Here is a 12,912-nt window from a genome sequence, read left to right as displayed (position 1 = left end):
CACCAAGACTGAGCCAGACCTGCCTTTGAGTGAGTGTCTCCTGTGGAGGTATGGGTCAGCAGTGGCCTGCCACAGGGGCAGGGGCTCTGGGTGCAGCAGACCTCGGTGTGACATACGTCCTCTTGGAGGAGGCCACCATTAACCCCACCATAGAGCCGCTGAGCAGACGAACTTACACAGGACTAGGGAAACAGACTCCTGTGTCTCGTGCACACCAGGACCCAGAAGAAAGGAGCAGCGACCCCACCGAAGACCGACCCAGACTTGCCTGTGAGTGTCCAGGGGTCTTCGCCGAAGCCATCAGTCAGCAGTGGCCTGCTGCGGGGTCAGGCACCGAGTGCAGCAGAGTGTGCGGAGGACCTTGTGATGGAGGCCACCGTTATCTTCATCATCCCCACCAGAGTCTCAGGTTAACAGCAGGGAGGGAACACAGCCCCACCCACCAACAGAAAGTTGAATTAAAGATTTACTGAGCACAGCCTCGCCCATAGAACAAGACCCAGTTTCCCCCACAGTCAAGTCTCTCCTATCAGGAAGCTTCCATAAGCCTCTTATCCTTATCTGTCAGAGGGCAGAGAGAATGTAAACCACAATAACAGAAAACTAATCAAATTGATCACATGGACCACAGCCTTGTTTAACTCACTGAAACTATGAGCCATGCCTTGTAGGCCCACACAAGACTGATGGGTCATTGGAGAGTTCTGACGAAACTTGGTCCACTGGAGAAGGGAATGGCAAACCAATTTAGTATTCTTGCCTTGAGAACCCCATGAACAGTATGAAAAGGCAAAAGATATGCACTGAAAAATGAACTTCCCAGGTCGGTAGGTGCCCAATATGTTACTGGAGAAGAGTGGAGAAATAATTCCAGAAAGAATGAAGAAACAGAGCCAAAGCCTAAACAACTCCCAGCTGTGTGTGTGACTGGGGGTGGGAATGAAGTCCAGTGCTATAAAGAGCAATATTGCATCAGGTCAGTTCAGTCACTCAGTCGTGTCCGACTCTTGGCGACCCCATGAATCACAGCACGCCAGGCCTCCTTGTCCATCACCAACTCCCTGAGTTCACTCAAACTCATGCCCATCGAGTCAGTGATGCCATCCAGCCATCTCATCCTCTGTCGTCCCCTTATCCTCCTTCCCCCAATCCCTCCCAGCATCAGAGTCTTTTCGAATGAGGTGGCCAAAGTACTGGAGTTTCAGCTTTAGCATCACTCCTTCCAAAGAACATCCAGGGCTGATCTCCTTTAGAAAATTGCATAGGAACCTGGAATGTTATGTTCATGAATCAAGGCAAATTGGAAGTGGAAAAACAGGAGATGGCAAGAGTGAATATCGACATTTTAGGAATCAGTGAACTAAAATGGACTGGAAAGGGTGAATTTGATTCAAATGACCATTATATCTGAATTATAATTATTCATTATATCTGAATATACTGTGGGCAAGAATCCCTCAGAAGAAATGGAATAGTCCTCATAGTCAACAAAAGAGTCTGAAGTCCAGTACTTGGGTGCAATCTCAAAAACGACAGAATGATCTCTGTTTTTTCCAAGGCAAACTGCTCAATATCACAGTAATCCAAGTCTATGCCCCAACCAGTAACGCTGAAGAAGCTGAAGTTGAACAGTGCTATGCAGACCTACAAGACCTTCTAGAACTAACACCCAAAAAGATGTCCTTTTCATTATAAGGGGACTGGAATGCAAAAGTAGGAAGTCAAGAGACACATGGAGTAATAGGCAAGTTTGGCCTTGGAATACAAAATGAAGCAGGGCAAAGGCTAACAGAGTTTTCAAAGAGACGCATTGGTCATAGCAAACATTCTCTTCCAACAACACAAGAGACTAATCTGCACATGGACATCTCCAGTGGGTCAATTCCAAAATCAGATTGAGTATATTCTTTGCAGCTGAAGACGGAGAAGCTCTATAGTCAGCAAAAATAAGACTGGGAGTGGACTGTGGCTCAGATCACGAACACCTTATTGCAAAATTCAGACTTAAATTGAAGAAACTAGGGAAAACTACTAGACCATTCAGGTATGACCTAAATCAAATCCCTCACGATTATACAGTGGCAGTGACAAATATATTCAAAGGATTAGATCTGATAGAGTACCTGAAGAACTATGGACAGAGGTTTGTGACATTGTACAGGAGGCAATGATCAAGACCATCCCCAAGAAAAAGAAATGCAAAAAGGCAACATGGTAGCTGCGGAGGAGAAAGAAGAGAAGCTAAAGGCAAAGGAGAAAAGGAGATATACCCATGTGAATGCAGAGTTCCAAAGAATAGCAGGGAGAGATAAGGAAGCCTTCCTCAGTGATCAATGCAAAGAAATAGAGGAAAACAGTAGAATGGGAAAGACTAGAGATCTCTTCAAGAAAATTAGAGATACCAAGGGAACATTTCATGCAAAGATGGGCACAAGCAAGGACAGAAATGGTATGGACCTAACAGCAGCAGAAGATATGAGGAAGGGGTGGCAAGAATACACAGAAGAACTATAGAAAAAATATCTTCATGACCCAGATAACCACGATGGTGTGATCACTGACCTAAAGACAGACATCCTGAAGTCAAGTGGGCCTTAGGAAGAATCATTACGTACAAAGCTAGTGGAGATGATGGAATTCCAGTTGAGGTATTTCAAACCCTAAAAGATGATGCTGTTAAAGTGTTGCACTCAATATGCCAGCAAATTTGAAAATTCAGCAGTGGCAACAGGACTGGAAAAGGTCAGTGTTCATTCCAATCCCAAAGAAAGGCAATGCCAAAGAATGTTCAAACTACCATACAACTGCACTCATCTCACACACTAGCAAAGTAATGCTCAAAATTCTCCAAGCCAGGCTTCAACAGTACATGAACTGTGAACTTCCAGATGTTCATGCTGGATTTAGAACAGGCAGAGAAACCAGAGATCAAATTGCCAGCATCCATTGGAGCATAGAAAAAGAAAACATAAGAGATTTCCAGGAAAACATCTACTTCTTCTTCAATGAGTACACCAAAGCCTTTGACTGTGTAGATCACAACAAACTGGAAAATTCTTCAAGAGATGGGAATACCAGACCACCTTACCTGCCTCTTGAGAAATCTGTATGCAGGTCAAGAAGCAACAGTTAGAATTGGACATGGTTGCAAACACGGTTCCAAACAACAGACTGGTTCGAAATTGGGAAAGAAGTACGTCAAGGCTGTATATTGTCACCCTGATTATTTAACTTATATGCAGAGTACATCATGCAAAATGGATGTACTGGCTGGATGAAGGCTGGATGAAGCACAGGCTGGAATCAAGATTGCTGGGAGAAATATCAATAACTTCAGATATGCAGATGACACTCCCCTTATGGCAGAAAGTGAAGGGGAACTAAAAAGACTCTTGATGAAAGTGAAAGAGGAGAGTGAAAAAGCTGGTTTAAAACTCAACATTCAAAAAACAAAAATCATGGCATCCGGTCCCATCACTTCATGGCAAATAGGTGAGGAAACAATGGAAACAGTGAGAGAGACTTTATTTAGGGGGGCTCCAAAATCCCTGCAGATGGTGACTGCAGGCATGAAATTAAAAGATGCTTACTCCTTGGAAGAAAAGCTATGACCAACCTAGATAGCATATTAAAAAGCAGAGACATTACTTTGCCAACTAAGGTCCATATAGTCAAAGCTATGGTTTTTCCAGTAGTCATGTATGGATGTGAGTTGGACTATAAGGAAAGCTGAGCGCCAAAGAATTGATGCTTTTGAACTGTGATGTTGGAGAAGACTCTTGAGAGTCCCTGGGACTGCAAGGAGATCAAACCAGTCAATCCTAAAGGAAAGCAGTCCTAAACATTCATTGGAAGAACTGACGCTGAAGCTGAAACTCCACTACTTTGGCCACCTGATATGAAGAACTGACTCATTGGAAAAGACCCTAATGCTGGAAAAGATAGAAGGCAGGAGGAGAAGGGGATGACAGAGGATGAGATGGTTGCATGGCATCACCGATTTGATGGACATGAGTTTGAGCAAGCTCCGGGAGTTGGTGATGGACAGGGAAGCCTGGCATGCTGGAGTCCATGGGGTTGCAGAGTCGGACACCACTGAGTGACTGAACTGAACTGATACATTTGTTTGTTTGCTTTAATTGATTACAGTCAAAATCAGATGTTTGACTTTTTGACTGAGCTGTGCAGCTTGTGGAATTTTAGTTCTCCAACTAGGGATTGGACACAGGTCCCAGATAGTGAAAGCATCGAGTCTTAACCACTGGACCACCATGGATTTTCAATCAGATTTTAAATTGTGATGAAACAGCTTTCTACCAGAAGCAAACCACCTAAGGACCCTCATTTTAAAGGAGCAAGCAAGCACCCTGTGGCCTGCTGGGTACAAAAAACAGTAAAGATTTACTCAGGCCGTTGTCTTTTAGACTGCATTTGCTTTTGTTTGTGTTCAGAGGTTAAAATTGCTGGTGGTCTGCCTCAACCCTGTTTTCCTCTTAAGCTCTGTACTTTATTTATATGCTATGTTATAGAATGGGGGTTTCCGTAGGAACATGTATATCGCATTAGAGTACCTGCACATGTCTCAGAGGACACAAAGCGAGGCTGCTACCAAGGTGCGTGTGCACTGTTTGACTGGGAGGAGGGGCAGGAAGGCAGGAAACAGCTCTGGGTCATCCCCATTCCAGGCCTAGATAAGGAAGGAGTAATCAACAGGTCCTGGCTTGCACCCAGCCCTCCACATAGGCAGCACTCCTGGTGCAGGGGTCTGAGAGGTGGACACAAGACTTCCCAAGCCTGGTGCGCAGTGGGGTCAACTACACCTTGCCCAGGCCTGCTGGGTTCTGGGCATTGGAACCCAACTCTGCAACGTGGCTGGAAGGAGGAGGGAGAGAACATGCTGGATCCAAGCTTTCTCGCTCCGCAGGTCAGACTCTGCCGTCATCGAATCAGGTCCATGATACATTGAATCAGGCCCAAGATTTTATCAGATGCCCCCAAGGCAGAAAGGCTGCCAATCATGCTGACACACCTGGTGAGTAAGCTTCAGAGACATTACAAGGTTCCTAAGTTTTCTTTCAAGAACAGAATTTGACCTCACCTATTAGGGTGCCCATGCACTACAGGGCGTGACCCTCGGAAATCACAGAGAAGATGGGTGAAAGACAGGGGATCACGAGGCTTCTCAGGGACACGAGTGGCTTCTGTTGGTTACACGTTACCCTGGGTAGACAACTCTTTTTTTTCCACATCGCGTTAAAAATGAAAACAAAACAGCAAACATATCATAACATTGACCATTTTTAGGTGTGTGGTTCAGTTGCTGCTGCTGCTGCTGCCAAGTCACTTCAGTTGTGTCCGATTCTGTGCAACCCCATAGACACCAGCGCACAAGGCGGCCCCGCCCCTGGGATTCTCCAAGCAAGAACACGGGAGTGGGTAGTGCTAAGTAGATTCACTGTTGTACAACCAACTTCCAGCACTTTCTCATCTTGCAAACTACAGCTCTATATCCAACAAACACTAATATTCCCCAGCTCTGGCAACCTCCATTCTACTTTTTGTTTCTGTGAACCTGACTGCTTTAACTGTTTCATATAAGTGGAATCTTGGAGGATTTGTCTGTTTGACTGTCTTATTTCACTTAGCATAATGTCTTCAAGGTTCATCTGCGTGAGGGCAAGGACGCAGAGAAATTGGAACCATTGTAGGCTGCCCGCGGGAATGTAAAATGGGGCAACTGCTGTTGGAAAACAGTTTGGTGGTTTCTTAAGAAGTTAAAAATAGGATTACCTTATGACTCAGCAATTCTACTCCTAAATATATTGTAATTCTAAAAGAATAAAAGACAAAAAACTGGCATTCAAGCAGAGATATGAATATGCATATTCATAATAACGCTATTTACTATAACCAGAAGGTGGAAACAGCCCACACTTCCACCAATGGATGAATGAATAAACAGATTGTGATATATACACACAATGGATTATGCAGCTATAAAAAGAAATGAAGTACTGACACAAGCTACATTAGCCTTGAAAACGTTATGCTAGGTGAAAGAAGCCAGGCACAAAAATGTCACATGTTGTAGGATTCTACTTATACTGGAAATTCAGAAAAGGTAAATCCATAGAGACAGAGAGCAGACGGGTGGTTGCCAGGGGCTGGGGGGAGAGAAGAAGGGCGAATGACTGCTTAATAGGTGTGAGTTTTCCTTTGAGGGTGATGAAAATGCTTTGGAACTAGATAGAGTGGTGATTATACAACATTGTGAAGGTACTAAACGCAACTAAATTGTACACTTTAAAAAGGTTAGTTTTATGTGAATTTCTCTTTAAAAAAAAAAATAAATAAATAAACAAGGGAATAGGGCTTCCCTGGTGGTTCAGTGGTAAAGAATCCACTTGCCAGTGCAGGAGACAAGGGTTCTCTCCCTGATCCGAGAAGATCCCACGTGCTTCGGGGCAACTGAGCCCACGTGCCACAGCTACTGAGCCTGTGCTCTAGAGCCCAGGAGCCACAACTACTGAAGCCCAGACTCCCTACAGCCCGGGCCCCACAACAAGAGAAGCCACCGCAGTGAGAATCCTGCATGTCACGGCTTGAGAGTAAGCCCTGCTCACCACAGCTAGAGAAAAGCCCTCCAGGCGGCAAAGGCCCAGCACAGCCAACAGTGAGTAAATATACAAATTTTTAAAAATAAGATGAAAAGCAAGGGAACAAATGCTGAAATTCTCTAGAATGGGATGCCACTGCCCATCTCTGACTCTGTAGTTTTCACCTCATATTAATAGTGTTAAAGGATAATTTTCAGGGACTTCCCTGGCAGTACAGTGGTTAAGATTCTGCACTTCACTGCAGGGGGCATGGGTTTGATCCCGGGGTGGGGAACAAAGATCCTGCATGCTGTGCAGCCAAAAAAAAAAGGAAACTTTTCAAACAAAGTGAAAATTATGACTTTTTTCCTTCCAGTTTTATTGAGATGTAGTTGACATACAGACAGCACTGCTTACGGTGTACAGCATAATGATTTGACTTATATACCTCATGAAACAACTATCACAATAAGTTTAGTGAACATCCATCATCTCATACAGATGCAAAATGAAAGAAAAAAAAATTTCCTTATGATAAGAATGCTTAGGATTTACTCCATTCACAATCTTCATGTGTAACATACAGTGTTGTTAATTTGATTTACCTTACTGTACTTTATACTCCTAGCACTTATTTCTTTTGAAACTGGAAGTTTGTACCATTTGGTCACTTTCATCCAATTCCTCTTTTCCAGCCTCTGGCAGCCACTCATCTCCTCTCTTTCCCCATGAGTTTGTTTTTGAAGTATAATTGAACTACAGCATTGTGTTTGTTCCTGGTGCACAACCCAGTGACTCTCTATTTCTATACTTTTCAAAATGCTCTAGTTACAGTAGGTCACCCTACAAAGACATTACATAGTTATGGACTCTGCTCTCCACATTGCACCTTCCATGCCTGTGATTCATTCATCTTTTACCTCTTACTGTCCCTCACCTGTTCCTCTCTGCCTCTCACCTTTTACCCCCTTGGGCGACTGCCTGTTTGTTCTCTGTATCTATGACTCTGATTCTCTTTTCTTATGTTTCTTCATTTGTTCCATCTTCTAGATTCCACATGTAACTGAAAGCAAAACAGGATTTGTCTTTCTCTGTGTGACTTGTTTCACTTAGGATTAAGTGAAATTTAATTTCACGGTATTATCGTCTAGTTCTATTGGCAAGATTCCATTCTCTCTTATGGCTAAGAAGTATTCCAGAGTGTGTGTGTGTGTGTGTGTGTGGTGTGTCTGTGTGTATACCACTTCTTCTTTTTGGCCATCCTGTAAGGCTTGCAGGATCTTAGCTTCCTGGTCAAGAATTGAACCCAAGCCCTTGGCGGTAAAGTGCGGAGTCTTAACCACTGCAACACCAGTGAATTCCTACCACTTCTCCATCTATTTCTTAATCAGTGGACCCTTGGGTTGCTTCCGTATGTTGCTATTGTAAATAACGCGGCAGTGAGCATGTTTTTGTTGTTTGGTTGCTAAGTTGTGTCTGACTCTTTTGTGACCCCGTGTCCTGTAGCCTGCCAGGCTCCTCTCTGTCCATGGGATTTCCCAAGGCAAGAATGCTGGAGTGGGTGGCCATCTCCATCTCCAGGGGATCTTCCTGGACCAGAGATTGAACACCCGTCTCTTGTATTGGCAGGCAGATTCCTTACCGCCAAGCCATCAGGAAATCCCACAGTGAACACGGGGATTCACATATCTTTTCAAATTAGTGTTTTCATTTTTGTTGGATAAATACCCAGGAGTAGAATTGCTGGATCATACGGTAGTGCTGTTTTTAATTTTTCAAGGAACCTCCATACTGTTTTCCATAATGTTTCAGTGAAAAGGAAAAAGAAGAATGAGTTTTTTTCTTTCCCATCCCCGAGAACAAAGAAGATAAAGAGAACAGTGAGCAGGCCTGAACATTCCTAGTTTTTTTACTTTAACTGCTCCAAGCTCTGCGTGTCTGTAACTGAGTTTGTTCTGCCCCCGACTCTGTAGGAGCTACATTTCACAGCTATTATCTCCTCCCTTTGTAGTTCTTCTTTTCTACATACCATAAAGAAGGCTCCGGAGCCACCAAACGCCAGACTTAATTACTGGGTTACTGACGGCCTAAACAATGGAAGAGGAAGGAGACAAGATCTTAAGACCTTTGCTCCTCATCGCAGACCCCTGACTGTGAGCCCTCATCTTGTATAAGCCCCTAGACTCCTCATGGTGGGGGGCACAGTTCTTGAGGCATGGGCCCACTGTGTTCCCCTCTCTGCCAACTGAGAATGAAAGTCACCTTTTTATTTCCCCCACATTCTGTATTATTTTTATTCAGCTTCGATCAGCAGAGAAAGCCAAGATTTCAGCCAGCAACAATTCTTGTACCAATTTACATTCCCACCAACAGTGCAAGGGTTCCCTTCTCCCTGCACCCATATCAACACTTCTTTGTTGTCTTTTTGCTAATAGCTGCTCTGAGAGGTATAAGGTGATATCTCATGGTGGCTTTGACTTGAATTTCCTTGATGATTAGCAACTTTGAGTACCTTTTCATGTGTCTGTTAGTCATCTGTATGTCTTGGAAATACAATGTCTATTCAGATCCTCTGCCCATTTGAAAATTTGGTATTGGAATTTTTTTTTTTTTTTTGATGTTGAACTGTGAGAGTTCCAGCATCAGGCACCTACACCTCGCAGAACTGTAAGCTCAAAGGTAGTACAGGGGTAGAGCCTTGTGCCAATAGGAAGTACACTGTGAGCAACGCACGACTTTACACTGAAGCACGTGCTTTTTCCTACAGTTGTTTGAAATCAGCCTTGGTGGGAGCATCACAGATAACAGTGTGAAGTGAAGACATATCCTGCCATATCACTAAACAAGAAATGTCACAGCCATCAGCGATTTCTGGCCTCCAAACATGAATGAGGGCTCCATGGATGCTGCCACCCCCCACGGTGACTGCTGAGGAGCTGGGGGAATGCAAGAAGCAGCCATCTGCCACATCCTCACTCCTTAAGGTGAACAAGGAAATAGGATTTGGCCCCAGATAGCTGAGGTGCATATGAAAGGAACGAATTCAGTGAGCCCAGAGGCTTGCAGCTTCCCGTACATAGAACGCCAAACTCCCTAACTTAATGTCTGATCTTCGATGTTCAGATTGCCTGCGCCCTTTGTTACAAACTTGTTTGTAGCCTGACATTCCTTCCTGCGTCCTTGGAGCAGTTTTCTCAGAGCTACTGAGATGCTGTCTCCCAGGCTCGGAGCCCTAAACATTTTCACCAAATAAAATAACTCTACTTTCAGGTTGTGAGTGTAGTTTTTAGTCGACATCAGCAAAGTCTCTAAATCAGTGCCACGCTCGCCTCCAGTTGGTCTGTGACTGGGTAGTTTAGGCATCCCCCAGAATCTGGTGCCACATGGTGTCCTGGGACCAGATAACAGGTTTTTACATTTCCAACTGTTGCAGTGAAAAAGGAAAAAGAGGAATGAGTTTTTTTCTTTCCCATTCCTGAGAACAAAGAAGGTCAAGACAATGGTAAGCAGGCCTGAACATTCTTAGTTTTTTACTTTAACTGCTCATAACTCTGCATGTCTGTAACGAAGTTTGCTTTTCTGCTCCCTAACTCTGCAGGAGTTACATTTCACACCTATTATCCTTTGACTTTATGCTAAATACACCCTGTATCTGGTGTTTACCCTTAAAACACCCTTCCCCTGGTAGGTACACATCAGAAAGAAGGCCGCAGAGCCACCAAACCACCAGACTCAGTTACTGGGTCACTGGCGCCAGCCCATGACTGTCCTGGAAGCAATGCAAGAGAAAGCAATCAAGATCCTAACACCTTTGTTCCTCATCACCGACTCCTGACTGCAAGCCCTCATCTTATATAAACCTCTAGACTCCTCAAGCAGGGGGGCACAGTTTTTGAGGCATGAACCTACTGTGTTCCCCTCTCCGCTGGCTGAGAATTAAAGCCTTTCTATTTCCTCCAGACTCTGTCTCCATATTTTTTATTCGGCTTCAGGGGGCAGAGAAAGCCAAGATTTTGTCCAGCAACACAATTAGGATCTTGAGAAGCATATTATGGAAGCCAGCAGCCCAGTGGGTGCTGCCTAGCCCCTGGAAGCCAAACTCTGCAAGCATCTGACCACGCTCTTGAAGACCCTGCAACCAGAGTTCCTCTAGGTCTCCTATGTCTGTGGACTGGCAGCCGAAATCTCACTTGGGAGCTTGTGAGAAGTTCCCAGACCTGCTCAAATCAGAATCTGCATGTTAACCAGAGGCCCAGGTGGTCTTGGCTCTCAGGAAAGTCAGAAGCACCCCTCCGTGCTTTGCCTGAAAGCGACTCTCCCCAGACACCCAGCCCCGAGTTCTACCAGCTCTGTGCCCAGCCAGGGCAGGCTTACCCCCAGGGCTGACACAGTATCCCCAGTGCTCTCGTCGTCACTCATGTCTCTCAGCTCAGCGATGGTTGGTTTACTTCGGATGGCACCTGCCGTCCGACTCTCCACGATGCTTTCAGCCTGCTTTTCCTGCCGGGGTGGTGGGGCTGAAGACAGAGACAAGACAAAGGCTGGCCGCTGGTATTTAAGGAGCTCTCCGGAGTGCAACAGGTCCAGGCAAATCCAGGGATTTGCTGTGTTCCAGGGAGAAGAAAAGCTGCAGAAGGATTAGAAGAAGGGAACGTCTGCTCTCATCTCCGACATAATGGTCATGAGAAATTCCCCAAACACTTGTTAAACAGGGACTGCTCAGCAGGAGGGAGTGTGAGGTTGCTGCATCTGGAGCTGGGCCCGGGGCACTGGAAGGAGGGGAGGATCCAGCTGTGGGGGTGGGGCAGGAAGTAGTAGGGTCTTCTGTGGCACTTAGGTACTCAGGGAACACAGACAAGCTAACTGATCACAGTGATGGGAGGGAGGGGGCTTGCTGAGCATTCCTTGGGCTCAGTCATTGTACGAAGCACTGGGTCTCGCGTTAATTTCGTGATTCTCTCCTTTTTTGATGAAATTGAGATACAGAGAGGCCATGATTGTTTGCCTAGAGTCACACGATTAGGAATGGCAGAGTCTTGTTTGACACAGTTTCTCTCCTTTCGGTGCTTCATTGTTCACACCTGTCTCTCTCCTGACCCCTTTCCTTGGACCAAGGCTTGCCTGCCAAGATGTGGCTGGGTGAAGACATGACTGGCCTCATCAGTATTGCTTTATTATGCCCAGGAGACTGCCCCAGAAAGATATAAGTTTCAGGAGTCAACTGGGAAAAAAAAAAAAAAAGCTCAACATAAGAGCTATAAGTTGAATTTTACTCAGTTATCATACTGAGGACTATAGCCTGGGAGACAGTCTCTCAGCTAGCTCTGAGAAACTACCAGAGTTTGGAGTTGGAGGAGAATGTATATGAAAATTTTTGACTGGGAAATACATGTAGTCAAGCCTTGCTGTTGTTGTTTAGTTGCTAAATCATGCCTGACTCTTTTGCAACCCCTTGAACTGTAGCCGGCCAGGCTCCTCCGTCGATGGGATTCCCCAGGCAAGAATACTGGAGTGGGTGGCTATTTCCTTCTCCAGGGGATCCTCCCCACCCAGGGACTGAACCCACATCTCCCATACTGGCAGGAAAACTCTCTTACCACTGAGCCACCAGGGAAGCCTACATCTTGGTGAAAGATGACTGCCAGTCCCCAAAACCAGATATCTCCGGTTAATGATTTTAGTACTTTGTTCTACATGTGAAGTGCAGAAAATCTGGGGTCATCAACATTCTTCCCTAGATATGCATCTTAACTGTCTAGAGGCCCATGTACCCAGAACACAGGGTGCTTCATCCTGAATTCCTTTCAGGGTGTGCTGTCGGTCAGGGGCTAATGACCTGTAGAACTGGAAGAGTGGGCAACATTTTTTCATTTCCACAAATAACATCTACTTCCCTTCAAGAACTTTCAAGAAACGCTAAACATTCCTTAACAGAAAGCATCGTGACAGTTTACACCCAGAACTCTGAGAATTCCTTACCTTCAGAGCCTTACCTCACTATACCCTCTAATCCCAAACTATGATATCATAATCCTTGCCCAAACCCAAGCACATTAAAAGACCCACTTCAAATCACACTTCAAATATGTGAAACTTCCAGAGGTTAAGACTCTGCCTTTCAGTGCAGGGGTGGTGGGTTTGATTCCTGGTCAGGGAACTAAGGTCTCAAATGCCCCTGCGTGCAGCCAGAATTTTTAAAAAGTGCCACTGGTCATCCAGTGGTTAGGGTTCCATGCTTCCAGGTCAGGGGGCACAGGTTTGATTCCTGGTGAGGGAACTAAGATCTCATCAGCTGGGCTGTGCAGCCAAAAAACAA

General features: G+C 45.1%; 1 protein-coding gene across 1 annotated transcript in view; it reads right to left on the bottom strand.

Moving 5' to 3' along the window:
• The window catches only part of LOC120880177 (solute carrier family 2, facilitated glucose transporter member 5-like), a 36,544-nt gene extending 25,141 nt beyond the window's left edge, over positions 1-11,403 (bottom strand). The window contains exon 1 of the mRNA XM_040263358.1: positions 10,971-11,403. Within this exon, the coding sequence (XP_040119292.1) occupies positions 10,971-11,015 (45 nt within the window). The 5' untranslated portion in view covers positions 11,016-11,403. The remainder of the gene's footprint in view (positions 1-10,970) is intronic.
• Positions 11,404-12,912: the final 1,509 nt, after the last annotated feature.

The sequence above is a fragment of the Oryx dammah genome, unplaced genomic scaffold (assembly GCF_014754425.2).
Source record: "Oryx dammah isolate SB20612 unplaced genomic scaffold, SCBI_Odam_1.1 HiC_scaffold_21, whole genome shotgun sequence".
NCBI lineage: Eukaryota > Metazoa > Chordata > Mammalia > Artiodactyla > Bovidae > Oryx > Oryx dammah.
This window is presented reverse-complemented; position numbering and strand designations above follow the sequence as displayed.